At 33.1% G+C, this 21,598-nt stretch overlaps 2 protein-coding genes across 2 annotated transcripts; one reads left to right on the plus strand and one right to left on the minus strand.

Moving 5' to 3' along the window:
- The first annotated feature begins 515 nt into the window (after positions 1-515).
- On the plus strand, positions 516-11,276 carry LOC134265263 (uncharacterized). The gene is made up of 4 exons (XM_062747509.1): positions 516-615; positions 6,111-6,322; positions 6,598-6,741; positions 11,107-11,276. The coding sequence occupies exons 2-4, from the start codon at positions 6,121-6,123 to the stop codon at positions 11,265-11,267; spliced, it is 507 nt and encodes a 168-aa protein (XP_062603493.1). The 5' UTR covers positions 516-615; positions 6,111-6,120; the 3' UTR covers positions 11,268-11,276.
- On the minus strand, positions 7,208-9,364 carry LOC134265262 (uncharacterized). The gene is made up of 4 exons (XM_062747508.1): positions 8,476-9,364; positions 8,141-8,257; positions 7,940-8,042; positions 7,208-7,851 (listed from the first exon to the last, which is right to left on the minus strand). The coding sequence occupies exons 1-4, from the start codon at positions 9,350-9,352 to the stop codon at positions 7,401-7,403; spliced, it is 1,548 nt and encodes a 515-aa protein (XP_062603492.1). The 5' UTR covers positions 9,353-9,364; the 3' UTR covers positions 7,208-7,400.
- Positions 11,277-21,598: the final 10,322 nt, after the last annotated feature.

The raw sequence follows: 21,598 nt of genomic DNA on the forward strand, positions 1-21,598 counted from the left end.
TTTTCATTTTCTTTGAAAAAATACAAAAAATTAATATAATATAAAATAATTAAGAGCTAATATCGGCCATTCAATGCTGATACCATTGTTTAAAAAGGATGACTCAAAGATCTATGAAATAAAAAAAAATTGGTATGGCATTCTACCTTGATATTTATTAAATTCTTTTTAGATTTTTTTTTTCAAGATTTAAAAAGATCTCTCCAGCCATTTATTTAATTCAATGACCTGTACATCTCCAGTTTTGTTTTTAATATGTATGAGAAAAGGATACAAGTTACGTGAAATACATGACTTAACAGGCTTATGTATGCAGAATTATCTTGATGGTCCACCCTTTTGCACCACTTCAGAAAACAAATGGCACAAGGTATTAAAAATCAATAGCAATATTTTTTGCATACTGACATTTTTATGAACTTCTATAAAATATTTAGGTCGTGACAACTCCCTTAGAGAACACTATCTCTTTATTATATTTTTTAAAACATTAATGCGCATGTCTACAGAAGAACAAATATCTTTGCAAACTCCCATTACGTCACACACTTTAAACCGTTCTTTGTACTCAAGGTGTAAAACAGATATATAATTTGAAAGAGCACATCGGATCAGGTAATTATCACTGCCTTCCTTTTACTCTTTTAATCACTGCTCAAAAATGATTTGCTTATACATGATATTGTATTTGCTTAACAAAGCTTGTGGTGTCAAAGATGAATTTGTTTGAATTGAAATATTAGTCATTATATTATAAAAAAAATTTCTTGCACTTTCAAAATGCAGTTACTTACAGCTTTTCTATTACGAGGGTTGATCCAAAAGTAATGTCACTGTGTCCATATCTTTAATATTTGGCGTCATATTATCAAATATAATGCACCAAAAGATGCATAAACATAAATCTAATCAGAATTGAAAATTTTATTTAATAATGTTCAATTGAATTCATTTTATAGATGTTTAAAACATGAAACATAGGGGTGTCGCCGCTTCGCAACTAAACGTCACGTTTTAAAGTTTATATTGTTCGAATGAAAAAAGACAAACACATTTAAAAAAAGCATCTAAAAAATCGTCTAATCGTCCAATATTTTAAAAGACAAAATTTACGACATTTTCTAATCTTTAGTTAAAAATCAAATGGCAGCATTGTTTTTTTTTTTCATCATAAACAGTATTGTTTATATCTGATATATTGCAGAAAGGAAATGTCGAAATGGAATAAAAACACCGAAACGAGTTGTAATGTATTTTTCCTTCAAAATCGGGATATAACAAGTAGAAACAGATATGATGGTAAATCAAACTCGCAGAGGAAAGAATGTTAACGAGAGACTTGTTCATAGATGGTTTTAGAGATTTGGGGCGGGTAATAGGTAATAAAATGATCATTTGGGGACAGAAATACCGAAAAATAGGAGGTCGGGTGGAAACGTTCAATGGCGTCGACGTTGTCGTAAAAGAGATTCGTGGCAGTTTGAGTGATATGAGACACTTTTAAGTTTGTCTTCTGGTATTGTTCAAAGAATTGTGATGAAGGATTAAATTATAGATAAAGTGTACAATTGGTGCCAATTGTTCTTAAAGAAAATAAAATATGTGAATGTTTTGTGAATATCAATTTTTTAAATAAAACAATGGGAAGGCGTTTTTAAAAGTGTGTGACGGCGCATATCCGTTTTATGACGTTATTTAGGTGCGGCGACTACCATAATCGCACTTTGTGTTCAATTCGATATTTTGAAAAGTATAAATTATTTTAATTTGAATTTTTCAGGACTGATTTAAAATAAATATAGATTTCATCCTGTAAAATTTTGTTAATTTACGTCGACTAGGAGAAATTTTATCGAAGTTGTGACATTACTTTTGGATCAACCCTCGTATAATGGTTTTAAATTTGTAAAAATTGAACAGCGTCATAAATTTATCTTTAAATAATTTGAGAAAAAGATATCTGTGAATCGGATATACACTGGAACCTTTGTCTTAATATTTAAAGAACGTTTATTTCAATGAAAGATTGAGGAATAATATAGAAAAAATATTTTTAAAATGGCACTGAAGAGAACAAATGGAGTTAATTGATTTTTTTTATTATAAAAGGGATTCCATTATAACCCTTTGTGTCTATAAGGTTTTAGAGATAAACCAACCAAGCTGACGTCGATTACATAAGTTCTTGATTAATTTTGCATAGATAATATTAGAAAAGACATATTGGCCTGAAAACTTAAGATATTTCTCCATTTTGTTTGATCCTTGATTTTTTACTGCACGGATATCATTTGATTTACTACCTGCCCTCTCCTTTTCTTTTGAACAAAACACTGCAAAAAATCTCATTAAGGTAGTCCGATCCTCAGGTTATGAAAATCAGGCTTTGAGTAATTGAAAATACTCACAAAGATGTTTCTAAATTCTCAAAGTAATGCATATTTACCCACTAGGTTTCTTAAAACTTCGTTTTTAAAGTTAATCGTATTACATAGGAAAATTAGTAAATCTAAATTTTTTTATAATTGAAAATTGATCAACAAATACATTTTAAGAATAAAAATGATATGTATCCAGGCTTTTGGAAAAAATTGTATTACTTTTATACTTATTCCGTACTTTAGTTTCTCCTATTTCACTTCCATCATTTTATAAAGCAAAGTGTATGAAGTGTTTCCTGTCATAGATCATACACCATAAATCACTTCTTATTTCATATCATCCTAATAAACATTGGTAACTAAGGCTGAATCAAAAGAACATGGATTTGTTTAACTGTGTGCATGTAACTTTTGCTTACTTTTATGAGGTACAAATTTCAACCTTTTTACATGTGTAATACCGTTAAAAAAATAATAAAAAAATATCTAAAAACTTCAAAGAAACTTGAATCACATTGAAAAGCATAAAATAAAAATTGATGCATGAAAAGATTTTAAATTAAAAATTAAAGAGTTATCCTTCCTGGTTGAGGATCGGGTATGCTTAATAGCAAGAATGGACTCCGTGAACATGGAGTTTTAACAAATTTTCTCTGTGTTTTAACACAAATTTTAACTATTTTCTAATTTTAATCGTCCTCGATACTGAAAGAAAAATGTAGAATGCACTTTTTAAACACTCTTTATATACCATATAACTTGTATTTTTTGTGGCTGGATATTTTTGAGATACCCCGAAAGATTTAAAAAAAAATCATTTTTGCGTTTTCGATTTTTGCGAATACATGTGAATAGTACCGCAAAAAAAAAAATTTATACGGAAGATGAACACCAAATTCCGAGGATTTGGCAGAACATAGCTTATATTTTTCCCTTAATTTAATGACATGATGATTCAAGGTGATGAAATATTAAACAAAGCTCTTTTATAATTAAGTAAGTCTACGTAAATTATTTAAAAAGTTCCAACATTCTTAAGCTTACAATGTTTTTTTTTTTTTTTTGGGGGGGGGGGGTTGTTGTTGTTGTCCTTTTCACAAAATTCTGCAAAACTAGTAATAGAACCGCAGAAATTTCCCATAATATGGTACATACATGTAAGTATACATATTTAAGGAATAACTGTCTAATTTTTCGATTTCGTGATGTCAATCGATTGGCTTGCGTGATAATTTGCATAAAACGTCAAAGGCGTATATGCATAAAATTATCACGCAAGCCAACTGATTGATCATCGTCATGAAATCAAAAAATCTGAAAGTTATTGCGTGGACCCTGAGGTCCACGCAGAAAATATATAAGCGAGGTTAAACCGGATGCCATGGGCATACGACAGGCTACTCATGCGCGAGAATGCTGGAGAGTTCGCAATCGCATCATCTCGGGTATTTCCGTCAGAGGTCGGAAAAACAACTTAGCCAATCGGGAAGGCCCGAGAATGTGCGATTGGGAGAGTTCGCCCCCCCTGCTAAGACAGCTTACCCGCGAATTTGCCCCATTCGAGAATATACATTGTTCATTGGCAAATCACGCTTTTAAACCAGGTCCTGCATTATTTATTTATTGGCGCTCTTAGACATATACTTTTATATACAAACTTAAAATTGATTCTATGGTAGATGCATTTTAAAAAGTAGGAAGAATTTGACTTCATCAGCATGTTTTGTCCATCAAGGCTCGCAAAAATAATTTGAGATACAGCAATCCAAGTATAGCGTGATACAGGCCTGTAGCAAGAGTTTTTCATGTGGAGGAAGGATGGGGGACTCTGAAAAAAATCTGCGTACTTGTGCTACACGTGTACCATCAGATATATTTTTCCAATTATAGATTTCTTCCGTATAAATCCAAAACAGATGTCAAGTCCCAGCCATTATGGGGTACATGTATCAACAGTGCTGGATCCAGGAATTTTGTAACGGGGGAGGGGGGGGGCGCAGTAGAAGTCCATAGGTCAGGTGGCTGCACCGAAGCTCTAAAGCAAGGTCCTTTTTTGGGGGGGGGGTTACAAATATGAGATGTTTTTTCCTTGATTTTAGGATAATGAACATTAACTTACAAAAAATTTCAAACGGGAGGGGGGGGGGGGGGCACGCCCGGCGCGCCGGTCCTGGATCCGCCTTTGATCAATATAGCCCCATTTTAAAAGATGACAAAACTATATAGGCCAATCGGAGATAACATTTAACAATTTTGCTATGAAAGTACTGTCAGTCAAAGAAGGCAGATCATAATAGAAAATGTGATCAAACCTACATGAATATTCACTAAACCTAGAAATTGTCTTGAATTGACTGAATTTCGGTTAGAAACACATGCATATGGTCCACGTATTGTAGTCCTTATTTTAAAGGACAGCAACTTGTTCCTTATATTTTCATGCTATTGATTCCGCTAATCCAAGTTCTACAAGCCTCGCTTCTTGTCTGTCTTTGTCTCGTTCCGCACATGATCTTTTTTAAACCGCGCCTATCGATGAACCAGTACATTGATGGAGAAATAAAGTTTATCAACTATTTGTAATTTTATTTCGAACAAAGACATTGGAAGTGTAAATATTTATCCGCAAACATTCTTATCTTGTTTTCAGTCAGCAAATATTTTACCAACAGCTATTAAGTCATGGAAATAGTATCCAATCGCTATGTTCTTCCTTATTTATACATTCCAATATGTCATTAAATAATTGATGTTTTGCATGTTTTAATTTCTTAAATAGACTAGAATCAATATAAAGAAATCGTTATTCCGAAAGTTCACGTCACACTGCTTAAGTTGACGTCATGTTGTATAAACAAGCTAGAATATCTAAGTTTAACCTTTAAATACACACGTGAGGACCACATCAGGGGATTTATTCTTTTCATACAGATGTAATATAGTCTCGTTTTCCCCAGACTCTCGCTCTCGAGACTTTGCCCGAGCGAGAGTCTGGTCTGATTCCTATTTAATTTTTGTAACCAGTAGAGGTCGCTAAACCGGCTAACAAGATGGCGACTTCCATGAAAATACATGTGAGAATTTACTTTTTAAACAAAGATATGTGCGTTTTTTGTTCCTTGTAAAGCAGACAGAGGAATTTTATTATAAAACCAGATAAAAGTAAAGGCGCAGCCTCTGACTTTTTAAAGAATACAGATCTTAGCATCGAAGAGAATGTATCAGCCAATGAAAATCCATACCGATTTCTCGGTAAGCCTCGATTTGAAATTACAAAAATTAAATAGGAATCAGACCAGACTCTCGCTCGGGCAAAGTCTCGAGAGCGAGAGTCTGGGGAAAACGAGACTAAGATGTAATAAAGTAAATTCTACTTCATATGAATTCAAAATATAAGACTGCTAATAATAAGGCGAAATGAATAACCATTGGAATTCCATCAGAGTTTGGAAACTTGTGATAGAAAAAAAACCTTGATATATACATGTATCAATCAGAACATGCATCTTTTTTTAATTTCAACATTGAAATACTTGTGTGTAGAATCAAAATATTAATTAAGAAATTAATAAAAGACCAATGACACGGATTTGATGCAAAGTTATCAAACATGCAAAACATTATTCTTAATATTTCTAATATATTTGTTCTTATATTGACCCTTTTGTAAATGTTTTTCTGGTAGTTCACATATATAGGAAACATTATAACAATTACAATTTGTTTCAGGTCCAAAAATATGGAAGCCTCTAAATTTCAGCTTATTGCACTGGTGCTTACAATATGTGCAGTTATCTTTCAACTGATTGGATTAGCGTCGCCTTACTGGATATCTTATGATATAATAATATTCAAAATAAATTCTGGTTTGTGGAAGACGTGTTCTAAAGTAATTTTGACTGGAAATACCGAATGCATCGATGTGGAACTTACAGATTACGGTACAGATACATTCTTTACAAAGCTTATGACTTTGAGACTAAGATTTCTTTTAAAATAGAGAAAAATGAAGGAAAAATATATTTCACACACTGGATGCATTAAGCTTTACAGTAACTATTTTTTGCATGTAAAACTGAATATTAAAGAGATATTTTAAACAAGCTTAAAGATTTCAATCTAAACTAACCGAAAGTGTTATGAAAAAAATAAACATTTGAAATCGTTGTCTTTTGCGTATCACAGTCTCCCATTGTAATGATATTATTTTTAAAAGATTGGTTCAAGGCAGTACGAGCCATGAGCATCCTTGGGTTTCTGGTATTGGTGGTAGCAGCAATCATGACAGTGTTAAAACTGTTCGTTCTAAAAGATATGAAACCGATTCTGTTTGTAGCGATAGGCACAGCTTTTGCTGGAGGTAAGAGATATGATTGGCCCCATGACAAAAGGTCCTTATGGCATTTTTTTCACATTTTCAGATTATTGTTGATTTAAGTAGATACAAGTCAGATGATTAATAATATGAAGTTTCATTGTGATCTGTCAACCATAAATACTTTTATTTTTCATTTAAAGTAATGAGTTTTTGCTAATGACGTTGATCTTCAGCAACGTAATGCTTCAACGTCATGAACGTCATTATGAATCTTTGCAAATAACTCTGTTGATCTAATATTTCATAAAAACTAATTCTTCTTTGATACTACATGTATTTTTTTAAATTATCATCTTTATTTCTTCATTTAAAATATTAATCTAATTTAGTAAAGAATACTTAATATATGTACTACGTCATTTCATGTTACTCATCATCAAAGTAATAAGGGAACTCAACGTTTCTGGGTGGGTAGTAAATTTTATCTTTAAACTATTGCTATGCATACCATTGAAAAATTCATTAGAAATAATATAACAGTGAATTTGTGATAATTTACAAATATATCTTTATAAAGAAAATTTTATCACTATGGGCATCTTAACTTATTGAAAATATAACTGTATTAAAACAACAAAACTTAATTTATAACCTAAAACCAATAACAATACATTCATTGTGTGGTTGTGTCCGGGACATATCTACTCCTCCGCGGGAGTGGGACACAACTCCTCCTGGTGGGCTGGTCGGACGTATGGACGCACAGTCCTATATAGGTACTGCTGTCTTTCCTTGGAAAGACCAGGAGGGACAATCACTTCTGGAAGTGTCGTGGCATCGAATTCTGGTGCTCCTCTCTTTCTTATGGACACTAACTTTTCCTCGCTGTCGACGCGCTCTCTAACGGACACACTCCAGGGATTCTCTGCGCTGAATCTGAAGTGGTGGTACTGCCTAATGCCTCTTAATGCAGTGAAGTGGGAGGATAAAAACACTTTCCAACTTCTCCACTGCCAAGTACCGGTCTGGAATAACACTGCTTCGTTTGATACGGCAGACTTATTAATTAACGTTTGGAACTGGCCCAAAGAATCGACATCTGAACGCCGGTACAACTTCCGAATGTGGGCAAAGCCACTATCTACAAGACACCTAAAAAAATTAAAGTATATAACATGTAATAATTTTTTTTTTACTTTAAAGATGACAATAGCTTTAACAACTGAGAAATATTGTATACCTTGTGTGTCCAGGAATTTGCATCGAGTATTCGATTTCTTCGTGTCGACCGGTCATCACACGCCAACACAAGTATGCCAAGACATATTGGTTTTTATTCTGTCCTATTGTGCAAAAAATCAAGATTTTTTTTTAACACATACACAAGGCATGTACAACTAAATCATAACATATAAGCATTGATACTTTAATGATAACAGACCTGAGCAATTGTCCGCATGAAGAGAGCATTTTCTTTCCCCAAATCCGTTTTCTGTGAGTGCATGGTCCAGCATGCTTATAACAGCATCTGGTCCATTTGTCAATGTCCCATCTTGTCCTTAAAATAAAATTTTATCATGAATTGCAAATACATATATGCATAAAAGTCGTAATAGTTTTTATAGTGTTTTTATACATATATAAATATTCATTATATTTAAGGGAGGGTGTGTATTTTTGTGTGTGTGTGTGAGAGAGAGAGAGAGAGAGAGAGAGAGAGAGCAAGAGAGAGAGAGAGAGAGAGAGAGAGAGAGAGATTTTACAGTGGAAACCTACCTATAGTTTGATCTTCGTCAATCACATAATTGATTTGTCTGGACACACCATCTATCCGTACTCCAAAGACCTGCACTCTTCGCAGCTGTATAAAGTAAGTGGGTCCCATTTGACGGGAGTGGTGAGGTAATTGAAAATGTTGTGCGAAGTCAAACGTATAGTGCACATTGGTCAGCTCAGCTCCCTCCCAGGTTGACATTTCTTCTATCGACTTCTCCACACAGTTTCTGTAATGAGTTCTTTCTGTCTTTGCATCTTCCAAATGTTTTTTAAACTTTTCAGTGGAAGCCAGCTTTTCTTCCTCAGTCACTGCATCAATAATCTCTTTTCTGAGGCACTCGCACCTTTGGCAGACGTCATCTCGAGGCCGGCTAATTTTAATATTTGGGATGCAGTTTTGCCACGCCTCTGTAAAAGACGATAATTTCAGAGCACGAACATCTGTACCTTCACAAGAGGCTAGGTAACGCTCGTGAATACCTTTCTTTGTATCTGATGACGGTAAGAAGATAGGTGGGATTCCGTCGCTTCCTCTTGGAGCCTCCGGTTGGGGCATTCCTACCTCTGCAGCATAATTGATGATAAAAGTAATGGCATTTTGAACATCCTCATATTTTAGGGCATGGGTGGGTTTTTTCCCGGTATTTCCATGTTCTCGGGGAACTGCTCCGTTGTCATTTAAATGCCTACTAATATTTTTCACTACTTTTTCAGATGTGTCATTGATGGTCATGAATGCTGTTCTACAGATTCCCTGTCCTTGAAATGTATACTCGTAACTTAGCCTTTTACGTTCTTTGCGTTTCGATGTGATTTTCTTACTCCCAATTTGTTTGATCGACCCCATTATAAACATTTCTTTCTCGTCTTTCGTCATTTCACGTAGTCTGTAAATATGGTCCCTGATTTCTGCTGAATTAAAGTTTTCGAAACAGTTATTCACACAGTTACATTTCAAATTCTCTGAATCTTCATCCGTGTTTCCGATTGCTTGCTCAGTATTTTCTTGTTCTCTAGCATCCATACTGCCGTCGTTGCGATCTTGCACAAAATGTGAGACCCTTAAGTTCACCATTTCGTCGACATCTACTTCATCTTCATCATCGGTACTTTCTGTACATTTGTCGTCTTGTAGCTCTCTGTTACGACCATCTGTGTGAATGCCAAAATGATCACTGAAGAGATTATCAAGTTCCTGAAACAAAATTAAAATAAAATAATTTAATGAAATCAATTAATTTCTTTTTATTAAAACCCAAAAAAGTGGCGTAAAACGACTATAGAGATAGGTAACATTATGAAAATTCAACATTTAGAAAAGATAATCAGTTTTAGAATCTTACTAGATGATATCAAATGCAATATTAAGCAGTTTACAAATTTTAATTCTGTGAAACAAATTATTTTATTTTTATTTTTTCATTAGTTTATCAAACTTTTATTTTTGCCTTAAAATTATTTTCTTTACTTATCATCAAATATTTTTAATTAACAAATTTCATGCATGTACATTGTTAGAGATCTTCATAAAAAGATAAAAATATTCTAATTTCAGTATTGAATTTTTTTTTTAATTTGTTATCAATTTTAATATATTTTTGATATACATTTTTCACACAAAATATCTAATTTCTTAGTAAATTCTGAAATTCCAGTTCTCATGTTTATTTCAAATAACATTGATGAACTGATAATATTATATATTTTGGCATTTACGTTTGTTTTCGTATTTTTCATGCTAAAATCATTTCCCCTTGTGAGGCCTCATTTTTTCCCTATTCGTGTAGATGGATTATCTCTCTTTGTTTACTAACGAACAGAATATAAAATGCTATAGGCGTTTGACAAACGTGAGATTTTATTTAATTGTGTATTTCATGCAATGGTGTTGAAATCTTCGATACAGAATTGAAAAAACAACCAGGTTCTGAATAGTATTTTATGGTCAATTTAGTAAGATGTTATGAAGTTATAGCTCGTCAGTCGTAGTGTTGTCAATGACTCCAAACGTAAACAGATGCAGACGGGCGGATCAACATGTTCAGAGCGATGTCTAGGCTACATGTATATCATAATTTATAAATCTATAGCAAGTGACAAATCTTGAAATTATTTAATACTTAAAGAGACATGCCAATACCTCAAACTCATCCATTACAGGAAATGATTAAATTGTTGAAGCATTATTTTCTTCTTCAGTAAGTGTTGTCAAGGAAAGAGTTGTCGTCCGTATAATTCTGAAGAAACCGGCGCGGAATATAAAGATTCGGATTTAATAAAGATTGAAAAAAAAATAAGTAAATATTATAAAATTAATTTCACAAAGCATATAAACATTATTCTGTTTACACTTGTACGTTTCATACTTGATAAATGAAACACGTTTTGATGGGGAAAAAATCCGCGCTTTCACTAAGAACGCTTTCAGACAAAATCAACGTCACATCTTTGTGACGTTTTTTCTCTGTTCTACAAAGAAAGCCATAAGGACCTTTTGTCATGTGGCCAATCAATTATGTTATTGAGATTTTAATTTGTAGAAATATTTTATTATAATTTATCATTTTCAGCATACAGTGACCTTTTGTCTTAATTATTAGTTTTATGACAGTCCATCCTTCAGGAATTAAGTAAATGTTATGTTCGAAGAAATATCAGTGTATGCAGCCAAAATGAACGACTTGTTGATCATAGACTTTGATTACCATTTTGCTTTCGCCTTCAGCATCATTGGGATGATAGCAGCGATCGGAGCGGGCGCCGTCATGTTGGTAGAGATCATGAAAGGATAACTAAATAGCAATTTAGATTTGTATAACACATTTGGAAATGATAGCGCTCCGTTTTAATCATTAATAAGTCATTTAAAGTCTATGTTTTACAGCATTGTACAAATAATCTAATTTGAAATTCCATGTGTATTTTTTTTTTCTAATCAATTTAATGCATTTGAAAAATTGATAACTTAAAATTTCAATAAAACTTTCCATATATGACTCACAGAATACATTTTTCCTTTATAATTACAAATATCAAATGCAGCATTAAACAAGATATGTTTGTGAAACATTGATGACCCCGTATAACATAGGGAAGGTATTCTTTATTTTAAAAGCAGATCAAATATGTTGGTACCTAAAGTAAGGCCTTTTTTATAAAGAAATACAAATGTGAAATATAAAACCCTAGCACTACCTGTTCAAAGGCTATGACCATGGTAAACATTTTTAAAGGTAGGACAAACTCCGGGGTCAAGGTCAAAGGGTAAAGACTGTTGGTTTTCAAAGAAAGGCCTTGTCTCAAACATTACATATGGGTAGATAAAGTGCTGATCTTTACCGTTCAAAAGTTATGGCCAAGGTTAGAATTTGTGAAAAGTAGGTCGAACTCCAAGGTTAAGATCAAAGTAGTTGATATCCAATGAAAGGTCTTGTCACAAGGATTACATATGTGAAATATGAAAGCTCTAGCCCTTATTGTTAAAAAGTTGTGGCCAAGGTTAAAGTTTTTCGTAAGTACGGAAATCTCCAAGGTCCAGGTCAAAGGGTCAAAATTGGTGGTTTCAAATGAAAGGTCTTGCCACAAAAAACTGATATTTGAAATTCATAGTATCTACCATTTAAAAATTAGGACCAAAGTAAAAGTTTGGATTTTTTGTTTAAAAGTGGGTAAAACTCAAAGGTCAAAGAGTCACGGTTCTTGATATCAAATGAAAAGTCTTGTCACAAGGATTAGAGATGTGAAGTATGAAAGCCCTAGTCCTAACCTTTCAAATATTATGGTAAAGGTTGTCTTTTAAAAGTGGGTCAAAATCAAAGGTCAAGGTCAAGAGTAAATATTCTTGGTATTCAATGAAAGGTCTTCTCACAAGAATTACATATGTGAAGTATGAAAGCCCTAGTCCTTACTGTTCAAAAGTTATGGCCAAGGCTAAAGTTTTTTCATAAGTACGGAGATCTTCGAGGTCAAAGTTCTTGATATCCAATGAAAGGACTTGTCACAAAAATTATATAGTTGAAATTTGAAAGCTCTAGCCATAACCCTTCCGAAGTTATGATCAAGGTTTGTTTTTTAAAAGTAGATCAAACTCTGAGGTCAAAGGGTCAAATTCTTGGTATCGAAGGAAATGTCTTCTCACAAGAATTACACATGTAAAGTATGAAAGCCCTATCCCTTACCATTCAAAAGTTATGGCCAAGGTTAAAAGTTTTAAAAAGGTAGGTAAAACTCCAAGGTCAAGGGGTCAAAGTTCTTCTAATTAAATGAAAGGTTTTGTCAACAGGATTAAATATGTGAAGTACGAAAGCCATAGCCAATGCCCTTCAAAAGTTATGGCCAAGGTTAAAGTTTTTAAAAAGTAGGCCAAACTCTAAGGTCAAAGTCAGATTTCTTGTTATCTAATAAAAGGTCTTTTCACAAAGATTACATATGTGAAGTATGAAAGCTCACACCGTTTAAAAGTTTTGGCCAAGGTTGAAATTTTTTCAATCTCCAAGATCAAAAGGTCAAAGTTGTTGTTATCCAATGAAAGGTCTTGCCATGAAGAATACAAATGTGAAATATGAAAGTCCTATTATCTACTGTTCAAAATTTATGGTCAAATTAAAAGCTTTAAATATTTGTGTAAAAGTGGGTAAAACTCCACGGTTAAGGTCAAAAGATTAAATTTTGTGTTACCCAAAGAAATGTCTTGTCACAAGGAATACACATGTGAAATATGAAAGTCATAGCTCCACTAGATCAAACGTGGGCAAGGTTAAAGTTTTTGTGACGGACGGACAGACAGAATGGAGATTGAGATATAATGACACCAATACTAAAACGACATTACAAGCCTTATTGAAACAAGCAAATTCAAAGAATTGTGGACCCCCGCTTTCGGTGTCTTTGTGGGTGAGATGTTATTTTTTATGACATGTTGTGTCTAATATGCACATCCTATCATATGTCATTTATTTAGAAATTATCATTGAAGTTGATTTTTTTTTAAATAAGGTCAATCGGGAAGGTCAAGGGGTAAGATATAGCATGCTCGGAATTGTCTTGTCACAGGAAATGCACATGTCAAATATGAAAGCACTATCTCTTCTCAATTTAAGGAACAAGATGTGTTTGTGAAACACAGATGACCCCGTATGGGTACATAATGCAGATTAAACTTTTCTTAAATGCAAATCAAATATATTATTACCCAAAGTAGGTTTTTCTCACAAGAAATACGATTGTGAAATACAAAATCCCTAGCACCACCTGTTCAAAAGTTATAGTCGAGGATAAATTTTTGAAAGGTAGGTCAAACTCCAAGGTGAAAGGGTCTTGTCACAAGTAATACAAATGTGAACGATGAAAACTCTAACTCTAACCGTTCAAAGTTAAAGTTATTTTTAAAAGTAGGTCAACTCCAAAGTCAAGGTCAAAGGGTTAAAGTTCTTGGTATCCAATGAAAGGTCTTCTCACAAGGATTACATATGTGAAGAATAAAAGCCCTAGCCTTTACCATTTAAAAGTTATGGTCAAGGTTAAAGTTTTTTCATAAGTACGTAAAATCTCCAAGGTCAAAGGTCAAAGTTGTTGGTATCCAATGAAAGGTCTTGCTAAAATAATAAATACATATGTGAAATATGAAATTTCTAGTATCTGCCATTCAAAAGTTAAGGCCAAGGTCACAGTTTTTGAAAAGAAGGTCAAACTCCGAAATCAAGGTCAAAGTTATTGATATCCAATAAAAGGACTTCTCACAAGCATTACGTATGTGAAATACAAAACCCCTAGCCCTTACCCGTTCAGAAGTTATGATCAAGTTTAAAGTTTTTTCATAAGTACGTAGATCTCAAAGGTCAAAAGGTCAAAGTTGTTGGTATCCAATTAAAGGTCTTGCCACAAAAAATACATATGTGAAATATGAAAGTCCTAATACCTACCGTTCAAAAGTTGTGACCAAGGTTAAAGTTTTTAAAAAGTAGTTAAAAATCCAATGTCAAGGTCAAAGTGTCAAAGTTTCTGGTATCCCATGAAAGGTTTTCTCGCAAGGATTCATATTTGAAGTATGAAAGCCCTTGCCCTTACCGTTTAAAAGTTATGGTCAAAGTTAAAGTTTTTTCATAAGTATATAAATCTCCAAGGTCAAGGTCGAAAGGTCAAATTTGTTGGTATCCAATAAAAGGTCTTGCTACAAAAATATATATGTGAAATATGAAAGTCCTAGTACATACCATTCAAAAGTTATGGCCAAAGGAAAAGTTTGTAATTTTTGTGTAAAAAAGCGTCAAACTCCAAGGTCAAGGTCAAAAGGTTGTACCCAAAGAAAGGTCTTGTCACAAGGAATACACATGTGAAATATAAAGGTCATAGCTCCACTAAATCAAAAGTTTTGGTCATGGTTAAAGTTTTTTCATAAGTACATAAATCTCTAATGTCAAGGTCAAAAGTTCAAAGTTGTTGGTATCTAATAAAATGTCTTGCTACAAAAATACATATGTGAAATAAAATCCTAGTTACCATTTAAAAGTTTGAAATTGTTAATTTTAAAAGTGGTTTACTCCAAGGTCAAGGTCAAAATGTAAATTTTGGTACCCAAAGAGAGGTCTTGTGATTTTAAATACACATGTGAAATATGAAATTTCATAACACTAAATCAAAAGTTGGGCAAGGTTAAAGTTTTTTGAACTGTTTCGGACGTTATATAAAGTTTTTGTGCTTTTGACGAAACGGGGACAAAATTTGACAAAAAACATTTAATGTTTTAAATTCCTAAGCAGCTACCAAAATTTATTATTTTTTTGAATTTGAAATATGTGTATTTTTTTATGCTTTACTTTCTTTTCTAAAAATTATATTTATAAACGTACATCTATGATTTTAACTGACGAACCTAAAATTTCAAACAATGTAGACAAATGTTGCAAGCTTCCGCTGAATTTAACTGTTTCGGCGTTATATACAAGTTTTAAGTAGTCTTGTATGCACTTTCAAAATTTGTCCACCAGAATCTTTAATGATTCCAAATTCCTAACAGCTACCAAAACATCAACAATGGTGGAAACAACTGCAATGGAATCTGTTGCTACCTTGCCTCTTACTGAAACATTATCCAAACTTAACGGAAGAATAGCGCAAGTAGCGATTACAAAAAGCATTGCCTGTGGCAGCTGCAAAAAATATATATACTACAGTATATGAATTTATCGATTCAGTTGTAATATGTCCTTCTTGCAGCATGAAACAAAAGTTTACAGATAAAATTTGTACATTTTTATGCAACCAAAAGATAGAGAAAAGAAAGCTCTCGATGTTCCATTTTGAAATCGTGAAATTCCTCATCATCAGCAACCAAGAAGATTTGAAAGACGACCCTGGTCGTATTGAAGATTTCCTACTAAACCAACAAAAGATGTCTGTTAAATTTGGAAAGAATAACGTCATTGAACACATGCACATCGAACATTAGGACTCGGTCGAAGTCTATTCGGAAATGTTGGATGCATGTTCTTTTGCCCGCAATGACAATCATTTATCAAATGCTAAATTTGTACATTTGTTTACTGCAGAAATTTTTGGAAAAACATTTTAAATATTTTTTATTTTGCAATTGAGAATGGGATATAAACATTATTATTTCATGTTCTGCACACAGGAAAAAACTTTTTTTTATTCTGAACACAGCAGGCAAAGATTGGGTACAAAGCATTTTGAATATTTTTATTCTGCATACAGCAGATGAATACGAGATATAAAACGTTTTAATTTCTTTATTCTGCACACAGCAGATGATTATTGAATATAAACGTTTGAATGGTATTTCAATCCTCCCATGATGTGATGTATGTACATCTTTTTGCAAAATCTGTTATTAATCTAAATTCATAACCAATAGAAAAATATCTCTCGTGACAATGTTTTTCAATAGATATATGGCAAAAAAAAGTGAAATAATTATAAAATTGTATGTTTTCCTTATTTTATCTAAAATTCAAGTTTTAAAAATTTTCATGACTGCAGTAACTCTCCTCATATCGTCATTCAGACATTTTCCTTATTGTACTAATGTTAAAATGATTTCCATGATGTGCACACTTCACACATATTTATAAATTAGCAATTACTTGTGAAATTTCAGCATCAGAATAGTGTATTTGAACCAAATCTGCTCTCATTAGTTAATTTTAACAAATTCATTGAAAATAGTTTTTCTACTTTGAATCATTAAAATGTTGAGGATGGAAATACCTTAATTTCATTATTCTGCCACAACAAATTCCTTTGTTCCTTCCACTGCAAATGCTAGTCAATATTAAAGAAAAATGGGTAAATCATTTGTTGTTTTCTTCTTTAAGCACCGTAATATACTATACCTCATTATTAGCTTTGACATCCTCAAAATTTAATACCAATGGGCCGATTTCAACCAAACTTGCCACAAAGCATTCTTGGGTGAAGGGGATTCAAGTTTGTTCAAAAAAGGGCCACGCCTTTATTCAAGGGGACATGATTAAACTTCTCAAGAACAACAAAGCCATGATTAGTCATATTTATATGGGAGCGTCCTCGGGTAGTGTAGATTCAAGTTTGTTAAAATCATGACCCCCGGGGATATGGTGGGGCCACAATGGACGACCAAAGTTTTACATAGGAATATATTGGAAAAATCTTTTTCTCAAAAATAGCAAATCCATGATGGGTCATATTTATATGGGAGCGTCCTCGGGTAGTGTAGATTCAAGTTTGTTCAAATCATGACCCCTGGGGATAGGGTGGGGAAAAAATGAAAGTTCAAACTTATAGGGGAAAAATGCAACAGTAAGTCAAAGATATATGTAAGCATTCTTTAACGATTCAAGTTAAAATAAAATCATCCCCCTTCTGTCTTTTAGGGGTAGTTTGGGACCACATGCATTTAATGTTTTTAAAACTGGATTTTTACTTTTTGCCACAGTGCTCAGGTGAGCAATGTGGCCCATGGGCCTCTTGTGTATATCAAGTTATATAAGGTATATCAGGCTCATCTTTACTAAAATTGGGAAAGTAAATTAAAGGTTATAAATTTAACAGTCGTAGAAAATTAGAATGTATACATTTAAGTGCTTTTAACAGGTTTCTAAATTACTTTAAAATGAAACAGTATTTATATCCTTGGGACATATAGTTCTCGACTTATTATACTAAAACATATGTAGATAACGAGCAGTATTCAAGATGAAGAAAAACATACAATACAAAAAACAATACAAAAAACAATACAAAATAGGAGCAGAGAAAACAGACTTTTAAAACATCAGGGATCAGGTGCCATGGAGGAGTGAGCATCCTCTGCCGACCAGTCACCCCCGGCGTTTGCTTCTTGTCATGATCGGGAAAAAACCGAAAAATCCGTTGTAAAATCAGTGTATGAATAATGTACTAACAATTAGTAAGGAAAACATCAGTCAACTTAATTTTAACTCAGTGATAAACTGTATTTGCTGACAAGTTCATTGTATCGAGCATAGAACTTACGAAAAGATGACATTAAACTAGACTGCTGATATTCTTGTTTTATCAACTTGTTTGTCAATAACTAATCTCATTTTAGCAATTGTTCATACGTAGAAAATGCTTTTGCGTATCGAATCAACATGTAGATTGTATAAGTAAGGGAAGTGGACGATTGAAAAGTTAATTTCATCCTATTTTTCATATAGCTTGGCTGCTAGATTATCATTATCGTCTTATCAAGTAAAATATCCAAATATGAAACAAATGTGTAAGACTATGTGGTATCTTTTTTCTCAAGCTCACAAGGATACATGTATATCATATCGACATAGAATGAAGAATGAAAATTACCATTGTTTTTTTGAAATACGTCGTCGATATATCACTATAAATGTCGAGTTGAATGCCATAACAAGGGTTTTCATCTTTTCAAGTAAAAGATTTGGACAAAGTTTGCTTCAAATGAATACAAAAATAGTTCTGCTAATAAGGGGGCGCAATTGGTAGCCATAGGAGTAACAAAATTTGTTGGAGGACCTGGTCTCCAAAAACCACATAGATATTGTCAATCAAAAACTCGAGCATCTTTTTTACTTCAGAGTACTTGAGAGTTTACAATCAGTGTTTTTAAACAAAATTTTGCAAATGACCAATGACAAGGTACGTTCCGTTTTTTTTTCATTGAAAAAGCAACATTCAGTTATATAAAAAAAGCCTTGACTTTAATTGATCGTGGAGATTGTTTGTGTATAAAGTTGAAAAGTCGTAAGTTTTTAAGGTGTTGTGATTTCAGATTGTCCAACAGTTCCTTTGAATATTTAAGTTTCCACATCTGATTTACACTACTTCTTGAATATGTTGTTCCACAATTCTCTTGGAGATTCTCTTACTACTGTTAATATCTAAGTGAGGATTAAAGAAAGAGGCTTGGTTGAACATTTACTGAAACCTGCTACGTTTCTTTGTTTTGTAAAAACGGTCGTATTAGAGCCACAAAGCGTCCGTACCGTGGAGTCCTCGAATTGAATTGAATTAAAAATCTCCGCTAATTAGATGACAAACATCCCTGACAACCATATGAATCATCTGTATCTATGCAATCCTTCAAAGTCGTCGGTATTCATGTAAAATTCCAGATTAAATAAATGTACCTTCACTATCAAACATTAACTCGATTTTACGACATGTAAACACTACAAGTACCGTGAGCATTGAGCTCCATAAATGATACCCCCACACCTCCCATACCTCCATAGATTATAATGGCAAAGTCCATTGTTTGTTTTGGGAGACACGAAATAAGTGTTAGATCAAAAAATAAAGTTGGAGGTGCACAATGCCATGATTATGAAATAAAGAATCTGTAAAATTATCATTCAATTTCATTCAATGGTATAGGAGGAGTTGCAGATAAGAGAAGGATAGCCTTCAATATTATAGAAAGAATGACCGTGTCTATGTTTTGCTATGGGAAACCCGAAAAATGCGTCCGATCAATAAAGTAAAATAGGAGGTGCACAATAGCACGATATAACAAAAATTCTGAGAATGTTTCATTAAATTCATTCAGTAGTATAAGAAGAGTTGCGGGTAAGAGTTGGGCACCGCGAAGGGAATGAAAGTCCTTGCCCTACACGTTCAAAATCTATGCCCAAGTTTATATTTTTAAAAAGTAGGTCAAACTCAACGTCAAGGGTCAAAGTTGTTGGTATCCAAGGAAAGGTCTTTTCTCAAGGATTAAATATATGAATTATGAAAGCTCTGGCCCTAACCCTTCAATTGGTATGGTGAAGCTTGTTTTTAAAAAGTAGGTCAAACTCCAAGGTCAACGTCAAAGGGTGAAGTTCATGGTATCCAATGAAAGTTCTTCTACCAAGAATTACATATTTGATGTTCGAAAATCCTACCCTTTACCGTGTTAAAGTTATGACCGAGGTTAAAATTTTTCAAAAGTACATAATTCCCCTATGCCAAGGTCAAAGTTGTTGGTGTCAAATGGAAGGTGTTGTCACAAAAAATATATATGTGGAATATGAAAGTCCTATATCTACCGTTCAAAAGTTATGGACAAGGTAAAAATTTGGAATTTTTGTGTAAAAGTACGTCAAACTCCAAGATCAATAGGTCAATTTTGGTGGTATCCAAAGAAAGGTTTTGTCACAAGGAATACACATTTGAAATACGAAAGTGAAATCTCCACTAAATCAAAAGTTATTGGCAAGGTTAAAGTTTTTGCGCACCAACAGACAGACAGACGGGCGGACACGAAAAAAAACTATATACGCCCGAATCTTCGATTACGACATAATCTCGTTTTTTTTTTATTAGGAGGGAAAGCTTTGTTTAAATTATTCATTGTTTACAGAACTTTATTTTTCATTGTACTTATGTCCAGACCCCACTTTATGCAGCAAATAACACTTAATCACGAACAGCTGTTAAACATTTTATTATGTTTTAAAAATGTGCAAGGATATAAAGAAAAAAATGTATCTTTAAAGGAAGCTACATTAGTTAAATGATCATAATTTATTGAAATTGGGATCTCCTTTCCCGAAAACAATTTGGTTATATGGAATTCTTTTTACATACATGTGTAAAACATGAAGGACCTTGTAGCAACCGTTTAATAGTTACATGTATGTTCAAAATTTGAGATTGGTCAAACTGTGCAAAAGAAGATTAAAAATCCTCTTGTCACAAAAAATACGCATGTTAAACATAAAAATCCAATCACCCAAATTCCAGTACACTATATGTAGGATTAAAGCTCTTGCGGACAAACAACCAGACAAATAGACAGATAAAACAATATGCCGCCAAATCTGAAATTAAAGGGGCATATAAGAAATTGCGTTGTTTTTAACAACAATTCTAAGGGATTGGTGAAATAAACATCTTAAAACTCAAGTACAAATAACAGGATATTACATACATGTAATGAAATCAAGTTGTTTACTAGATCTTATCAAAACCGCCGTAGAAATAGTGTGATATTACATTTAGCTACAGTAAGTTATATTTCTGCGCTCTATCTAGCCTTAACATAAGATAATAATCTGCTTAATTTGCTATATCTAATCAGCACTAAAAAAAAACCCTTCAATAGCAATTATCTTGAACTATTGGTTGATTGGTATTTAAATTAAAATCATAATCAGGAATAGACAAATTGAATATGACTTTCATGATAAATGATATGGTTCTCATGATAAACTAAAGTTACTGTATCTTTTCGACAAACTGTTATGATATGTTTTTTACAGTGTCAGTTCTTTTTAGTACCATTTTGTGAGCTTTCTTGAACATAGATAAAAGTTAAGGGGAGCGCTGACTGATGGCAAATAAATAATCAGTCATTATATATGTTGTCTGAGAAAAAAATAGTTTGATCTTAAATGGAGGTACCTGGTTCCTATCCCCACCCCACCCATCCACTTAAAAAATGGAGTTATCGGGATTGGGTAGATTTTCTTCTTCTTCTCCTTGTCTCAGGTCATCTTGGACACTTTCTTTCCTGCAAGACCATGTAAATAAATAATCTAATTCGACATGATTTGCCAACCAACTCTCCCCGAGAAGTACCTTAGCATGAAATATATGGAGATAAAGAACCGACATATGAATAAGAATATCAGAGGTGGGATCAGGT

The sequence above is a fragment of the Saccostrea cucullata genome, unplaced genomic scaffold (assembly GCF_032062105.1).
Source record: "Saccostrea cucullata isolate Sc308-1 unplaced genomic scaffold, CSIRO_AGI_Scuc_v1 ctg1200, whole genome shotgun sequence".
In the NCBI taxonomy this organism is placed as follows: domain Eukaryota; kingdom Metazoa; phylum Mollusca; class Bivalvia; order Ostreida; family Ostreidae; genus Saccostrea; species Saccostrea cuccullata.